Source organism: Physeter macrocephalus, chromosome 20, assembly GCF_002837175.3.
Source record: "Physeter macrocephalus isolate SW-GA chromosome 20, ASM283717v5, whole genome shotgun sequence".
NCBI classification, from domain to species: domain Eukaryota; kingdom Metazoa; phylum Chordata; class Mammalia; order Artiodactyla; family Physeteridae; genus Physeter; species Physeter macrocephalus.
In genome coordinates this window covers 107,646,412-107,664,497 of record NC_041233.1, presented here as the reverse complement: position 1 = coordinate 107,664,497, position 18,086 = coordinate 107,646,412, and the positions used below count along the sequence as shown (strand labels likewise).

Below are 18,086 nucleotides of genomic sequence, written 5' to 3'. Positions count from 1 at the left end.
CCCAGCCGCTCCGCGGCATGTGGGATCTTCCCGGACCAGGGCACGAACCCGTGTCCCCTGCATCGGCAGGCGGACTCTCAACCACTGCGCCACCAGGGAAGCCCATTAACACCTTTTATTTTTTCAGTTTAAGGAAGTCCGTTTAATATTTTTACAAGGCTGGTTTAGTGGTGATGAACTCCTTTAGCCTTTATTTGTCTGGGAAACTCTTTCTCTCTCCAATTATAAATGATAACTTCAGGTAGAGTATTCTTGGTTGGAAATTTTTTTTTATGTCAGCCAGATTGAATATATCATACCCCTCCCTTCTGGGGTAATAATCTTATGGGGGTTCCCTTGTACATAACAAGTTTTTTCTCTTGCTATTTTAAGATTTTCTCCCTTTAACTTTTGGCATTTTAATTATAATGTGTCTTGGTATGGGTCTCTTTGGATTGATCTTATTTGGAACTCTCTGGGCTTCCTGTGTCTGTATGTCTGTTTCCTTCCCCAGGTTAGGGATGTTTTCAGCCATTATTTCTTCAAATAAATTTTCTGTTCCTTTCTGTCTCTCTCTGTCTCTCTTTTTTCCCCCTAGGACGCCGTTAATGTGAATGTTAGTCTGCTTGATGTTGTCCCATAAATCCCTTAAGCAGTCTTCACTTTTTTTTCCATTCTTTTCCTTTTTTGTTGCTCTGATTGGGTGAGTTCCTCCGCCCTGTGTTCGAGTTCACTGATCCTCTCTTTTCCTTCATCTAGTCTGCCATAGAACCCCTCTAGTGTATTTTTCAGTTCACTTATGGTATTCTTCAGTTCTTTGATTTATGTTTGGTACTTTCTTATATTTTCTCTTTGTTGAAGTTCTCATCGTGTTCTTCCATTCTTTCCTGAGTTCAGCAAGCATCTTTATGACCATTATTTTGAACTCTTTATCAGGTGAGTTACTTTTCTCCATTTCATTAAGATTTTTTTCCCTGAGGTTTTATCTTGTTCTTTCATTTGGAATATATTCCTCTGTTTCTTCATTTTGCTTGACTCTCTGTGTTGGCTTCTATCCATTAGATGAAACAGCCACTTCTCCCAGTCTTGAAGGGTTGGCCTTGTGTAGAAGATGAACTTTATCATTCAGTCCTGTCCTAGCTCATGTTGTTACAAACCTCTGTGCTTGTCCAAGCAGCCTATTATATTTTTAATAGCTCTTAGTAACTGAGTGTGTGCCAAGACCAGTCAGTGCCCCAAAGGGGAGGATCTCAGTCAGCACCTAGATTCAAGCTGATTGGAAGCCAGACCTTCAGGAAGCAGCTTTTAAAGAATGCAAATATATACACTCCTGTGGGACCACAAACTTAAGCCCTGCTAGTCACCAGAGCCAGGCAGTCTGGCTGGGCAGGAGTCACAGAAATTGGGGCTCCAGATGAGTGTATAAGCTCCTTTCTGAGAGATACTGGTGAGCTGTAGAGAGGTGGAGGGAGAGTGCCAAGATGGTGTCCACTGGCCTCCATTCCCTAAGAGCCCCTAAGCTCCAGGACAAGCAAATAGGCCTCTTTGTTAGAAAGACTGGGGGTGTGTTTAAGTCTGCTGTCTGTGCAATACTCTGGGAGTGGTAGTCTACCAAGAGCTGTCTCTCTGATTGTTACAGCTCCACGGGACCCAGGATCACAAGCTTCCCTAACCTCTAGAGCTAGGAGATCAAGGGGTATCTGGATGGTAGCCACAGAAACTGTGTCACCAGCTGTGAAAACCAGGGCAGCAGATGTGTGTAGAAGCTCCCCTCTGGGAGCTACTGGCACTCTGGATCACAGCAGAGGGAGAGCACAAAGACAGCACCCACTGCTGGAGCAAGGCAGAGGGGTGGTATGAAGATGGTACCCACTTACAAAATAAAAAAGAAAGATGAAAGAAAGATGGCTCCCTCCAGCTTTAGCAAGGCAGAAGGAGAGCAGGAAGGTGGTGCCCACCAGCCTCCATCCTTAGAGCATATCCCAACAGGACCTTGCCCCTCAGACCAGTGCTTTAAAATTAGTCAGTGAGTCTCTCACATAACGAATGGGTGCTTTTCAACGGGCTGCTTCTGCACTTGACCCTGGGGCAGGTGAGTCTGCATGTGAGCCCTTTAAGAGTCGTTTTCAGTTTTCATGGCCCTGTGGGTCTCGTGGGTGTGAGCCAAGTTGGTCTTCAAATCTAGGTGTTTGGAGGGCTCATCTCTCAGGTGCTGCTCATCTCTCAGGTGCTGGTCTTAAAAGTTGGGGTGCCTGATGTGGGGTATGAAGCCTGTATGCCTTAGGGAGAAGTTCCGGGTTTGCGTTCCCTTCTGACTGTGTGCTGCCGTGCCTGGGGTGGGGTTTATGGTGAGAGTCCCTCTCGACTTTCCTATCTGCTTCCGTGTGAGTTCCCTCTCGTTTGCCTGATGTGAAGGGGCCATTCCTCTGGTTCTCAGATTTTTTTCCACAGGAAATTGTTCCATGTATGGCTGTAGATTCAGTGTGTCCTTGGGAGAAGGTGAGTTCAGGATCTTCCTACGTCACCATCTTGAACCACAACCAGGTGTTTTTTTCTAATAATACTATACAGAATTAATATTTGCTGACTATAAAAACAAATCACTGAAAACATGCATTCATATTGTTTTATTAATTTTTGATATAGGAGTTTATACAAGAAATAGAAACTTTCGACTGTATAAATCATCAAAAATAGGAAAGTATGTGCCTTTGGAGGTTGCTGAAGATAACAAATTTTATCCTGTACAATTGAAGACTATTTCCAAAGAAAATCAATATTTCCTCTCTGCTTTGGTCAGCAATGTCAGGTATACAGGACCAGAATTAAATCATTGTGTGTTCATGAATATTTATTAAGCAGTGAATGGCACTGTATATTACTAAAATGTGAATTGTATAAATTTTTTATATCTTGAGTAAAAGAAAGTCATTTCTTAAAATTCTAGGTTAACTGTTCTTTTTTATCCATTAACTAAATAATAATAGTAGAAGTTATTTTTTAACCATTTGTCTCTTTATATCCTTTTATGATTATATTTGATATATTTTCCAGTTTTTCTAAAATGATTATTCTATAAAAATGAAAAATGTATTGCATTTGGAAATGTACTTACTGTTAACATTTAATTTTCTTTTTATATATGCACATACAGAAATATAATTTACATAGCTCCTTCATTTAAAACATATTTCTTGAGATCATTATTTATATGGTTATGTCACCTATTTTATCCACTCAACATTATGTCATGAATATTTGTCAAGTTAATAATTACCAAGAATAAATTGTAAATAAAATTGTTGATGTCTATATAATTTTCCATTATACTGATATACTCTATTGTCAGTTCTGTTACTGAACATTTAAATTCCCATGTTGGTCATTTTTAAAAAGTGTGAAAGACATCTTTCAACGGAAATATATGCCTTTATTCCCCTTCACTCTGGGCTGGCAATTTTTGTTAGTGTAGGACATGTGGTTAAAGATCAGACTAAATTGCCTTGCTGAATTAACTTGTTCTGATTCTTCTCCTTTTTGCCTTTCCTACATATAATTTTAAAGAGAAATTCCATAGAGATAAATTTTAATAAAAATACTTAAGATACACTGCCATAGGGAAAGTTGTGTCCAGATGTCGACTTGATAGCGGTTACTCAGGAGGGTGGGAAGATGTGTGGTTTTTCTCTATATATTTATGGACTATTTGAGTTTTCATAGCAAATCTTAAGAAGTAACATCAAAGTCTTAGTTTCCTTACCTTTAAAATGGAAATAATATTAACATCTATTTCATGGAGTTGTGAGGATTAAATGAGCTGTATGTGTGTGCTTACAACAGCGCCTGGCACATGGTCTCTGCTCAATAAATGTTAATTATTCGTCATATCTGAGATTCTAGAGGTAGTTGGTCCTAAAAATCACATGATTCTTGCTCCCCACTGTGGTTGGCACCAGAATAAGGTCACATTCTGTCACGTATGGGAAAAGCAACACAGTTGGTCTCTAATAACAGCCTGAAGTACAGGTAATCTCTTGATTACCAAATCTCATTTCTTTTGTAGTTTCAATATTAATTTTACAGAAGTGGAGAGTTCTTCTACTGAGTAGTTATCTTAGTTGTCGTTTGTGTATCCAACTAAATATCAGGTATTTTTCTTCCTGAAATAAAGGCTAAATTCTTTATGGTTATGAATGTATTTTTTTTTTATGAATGTATTTTTGCTTTCAGTTAATTTTAATCTATTTTCCCTTTGCTTTCAACCCTCTTTTTTTCTTCCTATTATCCAGACTTTTAAAATTATTGTTAACATAAATTTCAAAGGCTCTGTATGTTTGGGGAATAGTTCATTCTGCAGCTTCAGCAGTCCTAGAGTCTTCTGATTTACTCTGTAGTAGAGGAAAGCATCAGTTTCAAATGATCACCAAACTACTCTTTTTTTGTATGGGTTGGATTGGTGCTTTTGTAGGCAAATGTGGCATAAATATCCTAGAACAGTTATCTGTTGAACAAAAAGGATTTTATTATGAAACTATTTGAAATTGTGTCCTTTCTGTAGTTATGTCTCTTTAATTCTAATATAATGTTACTTTTTGTTTTACATTTTTTCTTCTTCAGATTCTCAGATACTTTACGAATTCTGACATGTGACATATCTCAAAATAAACAAAAACGAGTTGAGTATTTTAACCATACCAGTACTTCAGGTAATTTTAAGAAAACAATTTCCTATGAAAATTTAAGGATGCAAAATTTATTTTGCTTATAAATCTTAAGTATTCATATGTACTGATCCTTCAGAACAACTGGGTTTCTATCCAAAATGGAAAAGGTATAAAAATTGATGTATTTTAAAGCTTCTTTTTTTTTTTTTTTTTTTTTTGCGGTACGCGGGCCTTCCACTGTCGTGGCCTCTCCCGTTGCGAAGCACAGGCTCCGGACGCGCAGGCTCAGCGGCCATGGCTCACGGGCCTAGCCGCTCCGTGGCATGTGGGATCTTCCCAGACCAGGGCACGAACCTGTGTCCCCTGCATCGGCAGGTGGACTCTCAACCACTGCGCCGCCAGGGAAGCCCACTTCTGCATTCTTTTAATGGCCATATAATTTTTCACAAAACCTATGTGTTCTTCATTCCTATACTGAAGAAAATATAGATCTTTTTCTAAGATATATAAACACTCTCCAGTAAATATTTTTATACACATATTTTGGGCTATCATTATTTATAATAGTGAAACTGAAAATTTAAATGTACAACAAAATGGGATTGGTTACATACTGTAAAATACTCTGTAGCCATTTGATTTAAATTTATAAAGCCTATGTAATATGAAAAATGCCCATTTATGATGTTAAGACTCAAAATTATATGTGAGGTATGAACACAGGTTTATTTTAAAAATATGGATAACATTTTCTTATGTTTATTTTCCTCTGGTTGTTTAACAGTTATTTGTAGACATTGATTTAGAGTTTATTCCTCATTTCTGCTGTAATATATTTTTCCAAAATTTCTTAAATTATGTGTACTATTTTTTAAGTGAAATCGGGCTTTATTTTAAGGGTATTCTGTCTTTAAATTTAAGTAAGATTTTAAATAAATTATTTTTAATTTTTCCGTTAGAGTCTTAGAAAATATAATGAACGTCAGTGCTCTACAGCTAAAGAGCACTGGATAACACACCTGTGGTAAGCTGAGTTTATTACTGGTCACCACGGTGGAGAATGCACACCATAGGAAACTGGGGGCATCTCAGTAAAAGGGTGTTAGAAAGGACTTATAGGATTCAGGCTTGAGCTAGATGCTTTTGAAGTCTCCAAGGAAGTGTGTTTGTTTTGAACTGGGTACTGTCAGTGACAATTTTATGATTAAATATCTTGATAAATCTTATCTAGAAGGAAGGCCGACTACAGGGAGACTAAAGCCACAATTGGTAAAGAAGGAGCAGCTACTTACAATTAGACAAGATAGGTGGGCGTTTGGTCATTTTTGTGGTTTGGAAAATGTTCATGTTTTGTCTGTGTTCACACATGATTACAGAGTGGTGTTCATTTTTGTCTTGAATCATCATGGCCACAGAGTGACCTTATCTGATGTTGAAGTTCTATGAAATAGTTTATGATTAGTAGGAGAACACCAGGGCTGAGCTGTGAGTCCCCAGCCAGCTTGTAGCAACACCAAGGCCTCAATGATAATACTAGGACAGCTCCTGGATGCAAGGGGCTGCTTTTCTCTTTATCAGAATGAAGCAAGCAACTGAAGTGATACTAAATGCTTTTTATGCAAATTAGCTAAAATTTGATTTAATTGAGAGGTGTGAATTTTACCTGCTTCCTTGTAAGAATCCATGACTGGCTAAAAGACAAATTGCAGAGAAGGCCAAAAAAGCCAAAACAAACTGGCAGGGGCAGGTTGCAAAACCCATAGTTGTACTAAACAACTTAAAATTTAACTCCTCATCTTTTAGCCGTTATGATTTATAATTAATTTTTCTTTTTGTTGCAGTAGAAACCATTGAAGGTTTTCAGTGTTCACCTTACCCTGAAATTGATCAATTTGTTCTCTTGTTGGTGAATAAAAATGGCATTAAAGGAGGTAAACAATCTTATTCTTAATTAACTGTTATATGATACAATAATAATATCTTTAGAAACATTATTTGTGGTTCAGGAATTCGGCGTTGGAGCTACTTTTTCCCAGAAGAATTATTGGTTTATGATATTTGTAAATACCGCTGGTGTGAAAACATTGGAAGAGCCCACAAGAGTAATAATATCATGTAAGTAATACTGTTTGTTAATGAGTTCTGTGTGTTTAACCAGTATTTTAAATGTTTATAATTTTTAAAGATGAGAATATAAAAATGATTTTTTAATAATAGATTTAGTTGTAATTCAATTTATATTTTATTTGGTTTGTGTTTTTTAATATTTAATTTGAGTATCTTATTACCTTGCCTCTAGCACATATCTTTTTTTTTTTTTTTTTTTTTTTTTTTTTTTTTGTGGTACGCGGGCCTCTCACTGTTGTGGCCTCTCCTGTCGCGGAGCACAGGCTCCGGACGCACAGGCTCATCGGCCATGTCTTACGGGCCCAGATGCTCTGCGGCATGTGGGATCTTCCCGGACCGGGGCACGAACCCGTGTCCCCTGCATCAGCAGGCGGATTCTCAACCACTGCACCACCAGGGAAGCCCTCTAGCGCATCTTTATTTGTACTTTATTTGGTAAAATAATCCCTTAAATAAATAGTAAAATCTTGAGGAAACTAAAGTAGAATTAAGTGGGGCTAGAAAGAAATGAGAGGTAGTAGCCAAGTCTAAATCAAAAGTGAGCAAATTTGGACAAGAAGGAAACTACTCCGTGAGTGTTTAAGAATTGGAGGTAAGGTTATGTTAACATGTTCAAGACAAAGAATGGTATAGAAGGGAACCAGTATTTATTGGGTGCTTGCTGTATATGCCAGGCCCTGTTTTTAGAGTTTCCTTTTAAATGCCCCTGGCAAAAGGAGAGGAAGTAAAGGAAGACATAAAATCAGAAGAAATTTAAATCATATAAGGAAATATTTAGAATAGGGATAAAATAGAAACCCAGTAGTTACCATTTATGTTGTGAGAAATTTTGCTATGTTTTAATATATAATGTCAAAGCTCAGACTTAGATATATCAAGCTTTTATAGCACATGGGCCAGATGTGAGAAAATGATCATGAAGCTTTTGTTAGAAAGCTAGAAAACATCTTAGATATTATTATTCAGTGCTATACTATATATGTAGATTAATTCAGTAAAGAAAAAAAACTTTAAAAACTGTATGCTCAATGCACAAAGCTATAACAGAAAAACACAAAAGACCACCCATAGTCCCAGAACCAGTAATAACTATGGTTAAGATTTTGGTGTTTCTTTCTAGTTTTTTCTATGCATGAAAGTTTGCCAGAAAATCATCATCATACAATGATCATCTTTTAACTTCTTGAGATACTCAGGTTGCTATATATTTCTTTCTGAAGAATTACCAGGTTGTATTATGTATCCACAGTGTATTCTTTAACTGTGAGATACATCATATATATGTGTATATAATGTATTGATATATGTACATTTTTAAGAACTAATACTAAAACAATAACTTGCCATATCTGTCTCTCACCCTAAGAAACAAAATTTATCCGAACCTCAGAAGTACCTTGTGGGCCCAGCCCCAGTTTCTTTAGAGATTATAGCTATTATCCTGGATTTTGTGTTAATCTTTCCCTTGCTTCTCTTTATGGTTTTTCCGTATATATCTGTATCTCCAAACAGTATATTATTTTCATTTTACATTTTTTTGAATCTTAGGTAAATTGCATCCTTTGACTTGCTTTTTTGGTCAACATTATATTTATGAGGTTCATCCATACTATACTGCAGCATGTAGCTGTTGCTTATTCTTGTTTTCATCATTGTATATGATGTCATTATACAAATATAAATATACCAGTTCATCTCTTGTCCTACTATGGATATTTGGCTTGATGCTATAAACAGTGAAGCTACAAATAGTCTTGTATATATCACTTAGTGCACATATGCAAGTTTTTCAAAATATTTCTAAAACTAGAACTGCTGTCATAGAATATGCACATATTTAATTTTATTAGATAATAAATTATTTTCCCAAATGGTCACGCTACTTTACACTCCCACCAGCAGTGTTTTCAGATTTTGTACTGCTCCATATTCTTACCAAAACTTTATTATTGTTAGATTTTAAAACTTTGTTTTGCTGATCTGGTGAGTTTAAAATGGTATTGTGGTTTTCATCTGAATTTCCCTGATTACTAACAAATTTGAGGATTGGATTGTCAAACCTCACTCATACGAATCAGAGATCTTACCCAATGATAAGCTTTACTAGTAGCTTTAAAGATAGAAGGAAACAAAGGCACAGGTGAAGCAGAGATCTTACCCAATGATAAGCTTTACTAGTAGCTTTAAAGATAGAAGGAAACAAAGGCACAGGTGAAGCAGAGTGAGGCCTGGGACATCTGGCACGGTGACCCGGGTCCTTCCTGCACTGGATGCTTTTCTCTAACTCAGGTTGAAAGCTGAGGCAGAAGTGAGCAGTCACTGTACACAGCAGGGAGCACTGAAGTTATGAAACATCTGTGTTTTATAGTCATAGTTACATAGCATGTGTGACATGTCCAGGGAACCATGCCTCATAAATCCATAGACTCTAGGTTTGTTTACCATATGCAGAAACATCCTGCGAAGAACATTCTACGTAGATAAGGACTCAACTTATTTAGCAAATTGCCATTGGTCCCCAGACTTTCTCAGTTATGTTGCCCTTAGTATCGTGATAATTTTTTCACATTGCTCCAAGGACAAAAGAAATACCTAACAGTTTATTAATCAGTTATAAGCAACTTAGTATTTGTCCTAATAATTTAGTAGCTCTTTGAAAAAAAATGTTTATCAATTGAAAGAAAATATTTGTATTTCATTTTTTTAAATTAAGGTATAATTGACATAACATTACATTAGCTTCAGGTGTACAACATGATCGCAAAATGATCTCCATGGTAAGTCTAGTTAACATCCATCACCATGCATAGATGCCGTTACAGTTTTGGTTTTGGTTTTTTTGTGATGAGAACTTTTAAGATTTACCAATTTCCAAATCTGTAATACAGTAGTATTAACTATAGTCACCATGTGTACATTATTATATCCCAGTGACTGATTTTATACCTGGAAGTTTGGACCTTTTGAACCTCCTTAAATATAATTATTAATGGGATGTGTGTCCTTTTGAGCACTGCATGAACTCTTAAACCTTGGAATTAGGCTGGACACTGCCACTCTCTCACTGTCACGTCTCATTCCACATTTATGGTACTTTTCATCACAGCCACCACCAAAAAACCCAGCTCTACAAAGATAGGACATCACTGAAAGGAATGAAGAAAGGTGATATAATGAAGCTATGAATTACAAGCAAGTAGTTTGTGGGGTGCTTGACAGATGTGTTGTCACCGTTTCCCCAGAAAGATAAAAATATCCTATGTCACTCTGGGGCACTTTGGTGTACAGTTTGGGAACTGTAGCATTAGTCTGTTTATTAGGAAGTCTATTAGAATGTTTATGGGGCCATTAGACTGGGTTGCCACAGCATTTTTCTCTTCTTGGTAAATGTCCCAATACCACATAGACTTGTTAACCATTTTATGTTTCCTTTTCTGTGAAATGTGGGAAGATTTTAAACTACTTAATCAAATGAAAAAAAAAATTTTTAGTGGTTATAGGATTGTTTGGATTTTCTGTAACTTTAAGTTTGCTTGGTTTGGTATATTCTTATCTAGTACTTTGTCTCTTCTACCAAAATTTTCAACATTACTGGATAAAGTTCATAATAGTACATTTTTAGTATATTTTGCATTTGTAGTTATATCTCAATTTCTAATAACATTTATGTATTTACCCTTTTTTGTTTAATCTTGAAAGAATTTTATTAGTCTTCACATTTTGTCCTTGTTGATTTTTCTAAATTTTTGCTCTTTATTACTTCCTGCCTTTTAATTTATTAAGGTTTATTCTGTTAATTCTCTAAGTTGTGTTCAGCCATTTTTTTGTAAATAAGCTTTTAGGATTCTAAATTTCTTTCTAAAGATCACTTTGGCTCTTTTTCACATATGTTTTACTTATTTTGCGGGGGGGTGCCCACCACGCAGCTTGTGGGATTGTAGTTCCCTGACCAGGGATTCATGGAATCCTAACCACTGGACTGCCAGGGAATTCCCCTCACATATTTTAATATGTAATTTCAGTTCCATTCAGTTCTAAGCATATTCTGATTTCCATCATGGTTTTTCCTTGAGTCATTTGGTTATTAAGAAAAATGTTTTAAATTTCTCAGTTATGAGTTTTAGTTAGCTATCTTTTTGTTGCTTATTTCTAAATAATTTGCTTTGTGGTCAGAGAATGTGTTGTGTGAATGAATACTCTTAAATCTGGTGATTCCTGTTGTACCTAGCATCGTCAATTGCGATAATTGTTTTAAATTCTCAAATTGTTGATATCCTGAGTTTTGGGGAGTTGTTTGGTATCAATTATCAAAAGAATGGTTTTTTTAAAATCTTGATTTATGGTTGAAGATTTGTTTACCCTTGAAGTTGTCAGTTTTGCTCACATATTTCAAGGCTCTCTTATTTGGTGGATAGAAGTTGGGAATTGTATATTCCTGGGAGGAACTTTTGTCAGTATGTAATTTTTGTCCTGAAGTTCATTTTGTGATACTTCTGGCAACCATGGTTTGCCAAGTAAGTGTCTATTTTCATCCTTTTACTTTTTAACTTTTCTCCATGTTGAAGTCTTAGGCATATCTGTTGTAAATGGCATGTAGCTGAATTTTGTTTTCTATCGAGTCTAGATAGTAAATAATTTTTTCTTTTCTTTTTTTTAATGGAAAGGATCTTGGTTGACCTGAAAAATGAAGTTTGGTATCAAAAATGTCATGACCCTATATGTAAAGCAGAAAACTTCAAATCTGACTGTGAGTTACTAATTTTTACATTTACCACAAAGTAAAAATTAGATATTTATGTAATAGTTCTGTTTTTCTGATTCAGGTTTCCCATTACCTGCTGAAGTACGTCTTCTGTTTCTTCTCAAAGAGGTAAGTGCAGTTTTTAGTTTCCTTCTCATTACTAACTAGTTCTTGGTACAATGGTAAATGAGCTAATGGTGTCCAGGTGTGTCCAGATATTGTTCAAACACCGTTCTGTACCTTGTTTTCACTTAGGAATATGTTGTAGTGATTGTCTCAGCACAAATCTGATAATAACCTCATTTTTTCCCACTGCTGCATAAGAAATTAATGTAGCTAGCTATTTAACCAGTTTCAGACATTTAATTTCTCACTTTTTGCTTTACAAAGTATACCAAAATATATTGTTTCTTTAAGCTATAAGAAGAATTTCTAGAAGTAGAATTGTGTCAAAGGGTGTATGCATTTTAAATTTTGGTAGCTGTTACTAGATTGCCAAACCAATATTTTTCTTTTTAAAACTTTTATTTACCCAAGTAATTCACATTCATTGTAGACAAACATTAGAAAATACATAAAGCACAAAAGGAAAAAAAGCATCGTCACTTATAATTTGACCACGCAGATAACTGATGTAAATGTTGTGGTCTATATCTTCCAGAATTTGTATCTGTGTACCCTCATGTTTTTTTTTTTTAGTCATAGTATACGTACTATATTGTAGGCTTTTTTTCCTACTTAAACTATCACAGATATTTTCCATACATATTACCAACTGCTCTCCAAAAAACGATAGGAAATTAGATTTCAGTTTATGGGAGTACCTGTTACCCTACACTTGCTACCATTCCTTGTTTTTGCCTTTTAATCTACCAACCTGGTAGACATAAAGTGGTATTTCAGGTGTTTTAATTTACACTTAATGCAGTTTAACTTTCATCAGATTTACTATGTGTTTCTATTATGGATTGCCTGTAACTGCCCTCTACTTTTATATGGGGGTCTTATTAATATTATGGGGGTCTTATTAATATTTTACAAGAACTTTTCATTAAGTTTAGTGTTTTTTTCCCCACATCGATCAGCCTTTTTGTTTATAGTGTTACGGTTAGAATGAAAGTTACCTGCTACAAGCTGAATTAGTGCTTGAGTTTACAATCTAGATAATTGACTGGTACCTATTAAATTTGATTTTTAAAAGTCTCCTGAAAAAATTCATACTGAAATGGTAGAAATCTCATTCTTGATCTGTAGGAGCTGGATATAAAATAGCTGATAGCCAGATTCTCTGGTGAACTACTAGGTTAAGAGATAACCAAGAAGAAAGATTTTTAAAATTGTGCCTGTAAGAAGATTTTATCCTTGTTCACTTGGAGTGTTATTTTGATGCATGTTTGTGGTTTCAGTGGGTTTCTAAAACTGATTTCTTTTCCTGCCTATCCAGTAATACCTCAGAAATGCCAAGTTGAAAGTACTTTTGGTGTACAGTATTACCACTGCTTGGATTTAATTTGTCTTTATTTAAAATAAGAACAGTATAATAAACCAGAACAGTATAATAAACCTATCACTTAGTTTTAACAGTTAATATTTTGTTATTTCTGCTTCATCTGGTTTTAAAAGTTTCAACCTACAAAAATGTTGCAGCAGAACAAGGAACCCTGTACGCCCTTCCTCTAGATTTGTTAAACATTTGGCCACACTTGTTTTCTCCCTCTACTGTACACATTACACATCATTTTTGATGAATCTTGTCTAGGCATTTCAGGCTGCTATAACAGAATACCTTAGACTGAGTGACTTAAAAACAACAAATTTCTTACAGTTCTGGAGGCTGGACAGTCCAAGATCAAGGTGCTGGCAGACTCAAGTCAGCTTCCTGGATCATTGAGAGCTGTCTTCTCACTGTGTCCTTCCCTGGTAGAAGGGATCACAGAGCACTCTGTGGTCTTTTATAAGGGGGCACAAATCCCATTCATGAGGGTTCTGCCCTCATGATCTAATCACCTGCCAAAGACCTCACCTCCTAATACCATCACATTGAGGGTTAGGATTTCAACCTCATGAATTTGGGGATGCGGGTATATAAACATTCAGTTCATAACAAATCTCTTTTATTCTCCAGCTACATACTTAAGAGATGAAGAACATTCTTATATACCTATAGGGAAATTATTAAATTCAGAAAATTTCATGTTGATACAATAATATACAAATCCACACTCATACTTTGACAGCTGTCTCAAAACTGTTCTTCATAACTTTTTTCAATCCATGTTAATTTTTAAAAATACTTTAAAGATAGAGAAATATGTTAAGATAGCAGATACATTTTAAAAACCACTTTGCCTTCAGCTAGACTATCCACTTTTAAAAAAAATCAGTCTTACCTTTGCTGTAGCCCCATCTGTGTACATTGAAGAGAATGTACAGGAACTGCAGGCATTTCTAAATTTGGAGTTTCAAGAGTGTGCCACAAAGGCAGCAACGGTGAGCCCATTCCCATGGTGACTGTATTGGAGACTATCATCCAGTGTTTTCATTTTAATATCTGTTGAACTGAATACTTTACTTCAGTAGAGATTGACTATATGGTGAAATCATGCATTCTGTCTGAATAAGCAGTATTTTCTTCCTTCTCTACTCTCCCTCCCCTTTGGAACTAAAGGAAGAGGAGTTTACAGCAGATGAAACAAGGAACCCTCATGAACCATCATCTAGTGCATCGTCAAAAGGTACACTTTCTGATGCTGACTGGGATAATGGCATTGATGATGCTTATATTTTGGAGGCTACAGAAGATGCTGAATTGGCAGAAGCTGCAGAGGACAGTCTTCTCAGTTATAATGGAATTGATGAAATTCCTGATGAACTAATTATAGAAGTATTAGAAGAGTACTAGGCTGTAATTTGCTTGAAAACAGATTTAATAACAAACTGTATTAACTTATAAAGCCTGTTGTATCAGCTAAGTTTTATTACTTTGCTTCCAAATCTTATTTTTTGAAGCCAGTTTTATTGAAAATTAGCTCGTGTGCTTAAATTCAGTATAAGTCTCCTTATTTGATTAACCAAAGTTATTAGTCTTTGTTCATATTGGCTTAATTTTGCATGTTTATTTTTACAGTAAAACTTTTGTATGTCTAGGGCTGATTAGGTGTCAACATTTTAAAACATTTTGAAACTCATTACTTGACATTAACCAGAAAAATTAACTGTGACCTCTAAAACTACTATACCTAGCCATTTAATTTTAATGACAAAGTAATATTAAATTCTGGTGACAAGACCATACAACCAGCCTGAACAATTAGACAAGTTTACTTTTTTTAAATTTTAAATGTACCTGAGAATGTTGCTATAACACTTAGAAGAAATATTCAATTCAAATTAATAGTAATAAAGTTTGGGGTTCTTTTCCCCCCATCTCCTTTGTGGAAAAATACATACAGTTTCAGAAGGTAACAGGGAGTAGCATGAGACTAATCTTTGTATGTGCACACTTTAGTAGACTGGTCTCATTTCTGGTCAAGGAGCTTCTCTAATTGATAGTTGATATTTTGCAGATGGTTTTCAGCTCCCAAAAGCGGTCTTGCTTTGAATAGCAGAGCTGGAAGGCTGGATGAATCATACTGTTGAGGGAAAATATTCAGGATAACAAATATCAAAAACTTTTAGAACCCTATCCATTTTACATAGCTCAGTGTTATGACCAAATGCCAGTATTAATAGAGGTTTCTCTGAATCACTCTTCCTCTCATTTTTTTTTGATAAAATTGGTTTTAATTCATTGCCTTAGGACAATTGATAAGTAAGGTTGCAAGGGAACTGCTCTGCAAAGCTTGAGCTAATCATCCCGGGAGATAAACTGGCTCAAAGAACTGTGGCATCTGAATTATTTAAAACAAAATCATCCCTGGGACAGGGTAAGACCTGGTTTGGGCAAGTCAGCTAGAGCTCTGTGGGGTCGGCTTGATCTCATGCTATTTGAAACAAAGGAAACCATAAGGAAGATTTACTTTTACTATAAGAACTGATGGAACGAGAACAGCAGGTGTCTGAAATTCATCATCTGGAAAAATTACTTACTGGGAAGATCAATAAAGTGTCTTAAAAGTTGCCAATCCAAACTGATTAAAGACAATTAAATACAAACCCAATGTAAAATAGAAAACAAAGCTCAACTCATGGTTTTGAAATAATTAACAAAGCCAAATATCACGGTGCAATTTGTATCTAAGGGTGAGTGACTTAAATCCCCTGACAGCTGTATCATACTTATGATAGTTTGTTGCTTATGTTTTCAAGGTGATTTTCTTGGAAGTGAAATTCACTTACCATATCACTAGGCAATTCAGTTTAACAAGTATTTGAGAGCCTAATGTGTTCAAGCTACCACGGGGCACCTGCTCTCAGGGAGGGTGGGCAAAAAGGGGAAGAACAAACATTCGGTTCTAGATTCTTAGTTTAGGAGAAGAGGTAAGACATATACCCCAGTATCTACACTCTGAAAGCATAAAGCACAGCTGCTACAACACAAGTCCAGAAAGTCTGAAGGCTTGCACAGAACGAGACATTAGTAAGAGTCATGTATTCCAAACAAGGCAGTCTCAGTTCTCACCAAAGTTAAAATGTTCAGATTCAACCAGTGCTATTGTTAATTTCTCCTACTAACCAAAATCCCCAACTCCAAATAAGCTTTAGACCAGTTGGGTACTGTCAAAAAAAATTTAAAACATTCTATTTCCAGATCTCTAATATAATGAATATAAACAAATCTTTATTCTCCTGAGCCTAACATTTAGATCATATCAAAACTTTGAAGTTGAATTTGGAAGTGAAGAATAAGATGTATGTATACATTATATATTTGTATATCATAATTTTGTATAAAATGTACAAATTTTTCCTACTAATCTGAGTTGGGTATCATAACAGTAGCGAAGTCTGCAGCAAAAATCAGAACCAACTACGAAGTTTACTAAAACTGAACCAAGCAATAAACAGATCAATTACTAGTTACCGAAATTGAATCAGTAATTTAAAATCCCCCAACAACCCAAAGTCCAGGACCACATGGCTTCACAGGTGAATTTTACCAAACATTTAGAGATGAGTTAATACCTATCCTTCTGAAACTATTTGCAGAGGAGGGAATACTTCTGAAACTCATTGTATGAGGCCACCATCACCCTGATACCAAAACTAAAGATATCTCAAAAGAAAAGTACACGCCAGTATCACTGATGAACACAGATGCAAAAATCCTGAATAAAATCTTGCAAACCAAATCCAACAATACATTAAAAGAATCACACCATGATCAAGTGGGACTCATTTCAGGGATATAAGGATTTTTCAATATCTACAAATTAATGTGATATACCTAACAAACTGAAGAATAAAAATATCTCAGTAGATGCAAAAGAGCTTTTGATAAAATTCAACGTCCATTTATGATAAAAACTCTCCAGAAAGTGGGCATAGAGGGAACTTGCCTCAACATAATAGAGGCCATATATGACAAACCCACATCTAACGCCATACTCAGTGGCGAAAAGCTGAAAGCATTCCCTCTAAGATCAAGAACAAGACAAGGATGCCCACTCTTGCCACTTTTATTCAACGTAGTTTTGGAAGTCCTAGTTACGGCAATCAGAAGAAAAAAGAAGGAATCCAAACTGGAACAGAAGTAAAACTGTCACTGTTTGCAAATTACATGATACTATACATAGAAACTCCTAAAGACACTACCAGGAAACTACTAGAGCTCATCAATGAATTTGGTAAAGTTGCAGGATACATCTGTTGCATTTCTATACACTATGAAATATAAAGAGAAATTAAGGAAACAATCCCATTTATCATCACATCAGAAAGAATAAAATACCTAGGAATAAACCTACCTAAGGAGGCAAAAGACCTGTACTCTGAAAACTAAGATGCTGATAAAAGAAACTGAAGGAGGACATAGATGGAAAGATACACCCGGTTCTATACCGGATACTATAAAACTCTTTATAGTATAGTATTTATAGAGGAAAACGTAGACAGAACACTCTTTGACATAAATTGCAGTGACATCTTTTTGAATCCACCTCCTAGAGTAATGAAAATTTAAAAAATAAACATGGGATGTAATTAAACTGAAAAGGTTTTGCACAACAAAGGAAATCATGAACAAAACAAAGACAACCCACAGAATGGGAGAAAATATTTGCAAACAAAGCAACCAACAAGGGATTAATTTCCAAAATATACAAACAGCTCATGCAGCTCAGTATCAAAAAAAAAACCCAATCAAAAAACGGGCAGGGCTTCCCTGGTGGCGCAGTGGTTGAGGGTCCTCCTGCCGAGGCAGGGGACGCAGGTTTGTGCTCCGGTCCGGGAGGATTCAACATGCCGCAGAGCAGCTGGGCCCGTGAGCCGTGGCCGCTGAGCCTGCGCGTCCAGAGCCTGTGCTCCGCAACGGGAGAGGCCATAGCAGTGAGAGGCCCGCGTACCGGTTAAAAAAAAACAAAACAAAACGGGCAGAGATCTAAATAGACGTTTCTCCAAAGAAGACATACAGATGG

At 35.9% G+C, this 18,086-nt stretch overlaps 2 protein-coding genes across 23 annotated transcripts in view; one reads left to right on the top strand and one right to left on the bottom strand.

The window, feature by feature from the left end:
• The window catches only part of PRIMPOL (primase and DNA directed polymerase), a 41,713-nt gene extending 27,292 nt beyond the window's left edge, over positions 1 to 14,421 (top strand). For 17 of the 19 annotated variants that reach the window (XM_028481998.2, XM_007102839.4, XM_028481994.2 and 14 more), the window contains 7 exons: positions 2,626 to 2,788; positions 4,597 to 4,685; positions 6,485 to 6,574; positions 6,650 to 6,758; positions 11,435 to 11,517; positions 11,594 to 11,640; positions 14,180 to 14,421. In XM_028481998.2, coding sequence (XP_028337799.1) covers positions 2,626 to 2,788; positions 4,597 to 4,685; positions 6,485 to 6,574; positions 6,650 to 6,758; positions 11,435 to 11,517; positions 11,594 to 11,640; positions 14,180 to 14,413 — 815 coding nt within the window. In that variant the 3' untranslated portion in view covers positions 14,414 to 14,421. Of the gene's footprint in view, positions 1 to 2,625; positions 2,789 to 4,596; positions 4,686 to 5,874; positions 5,962 to 6,484; positions 6,575 to 6,649; positions 6,759 to 11,434; positions 11,518 to 11,593; positions 11,641 to 14,179 lie in introns of all 19 variants that reach the window. The other 2 variants (XM_055081362.1, XM_028482001.2) reach the window with 2 other exon arrangements.
• Positions 14,422 to 14,993: 572 nt separating this feature from the next.
• The window catches only part of CENPU (centromere protein U), a 34,732-nt gene continuing 31,639 nt past the window's right edge, over positions 14,994 to 18,086 (bottom strand). For all 4 annotated transcript variants that reach the window (XM_055081363.1, XM_007102845.4, XM_024117353.3 and 1 more), the window contains exon 13: positions 14,994 to 15,143. In XM_055081363.1, coding sequence (XP_054937338.1) covers positions 15,030 to 15,143 — 114 coding nt within the window. In that variant the 3' untranslated portion in view covers positions 14,994 to 15,029. The remainder of the gene's footprint in view (positions 15,144 to 18,086) is intronic.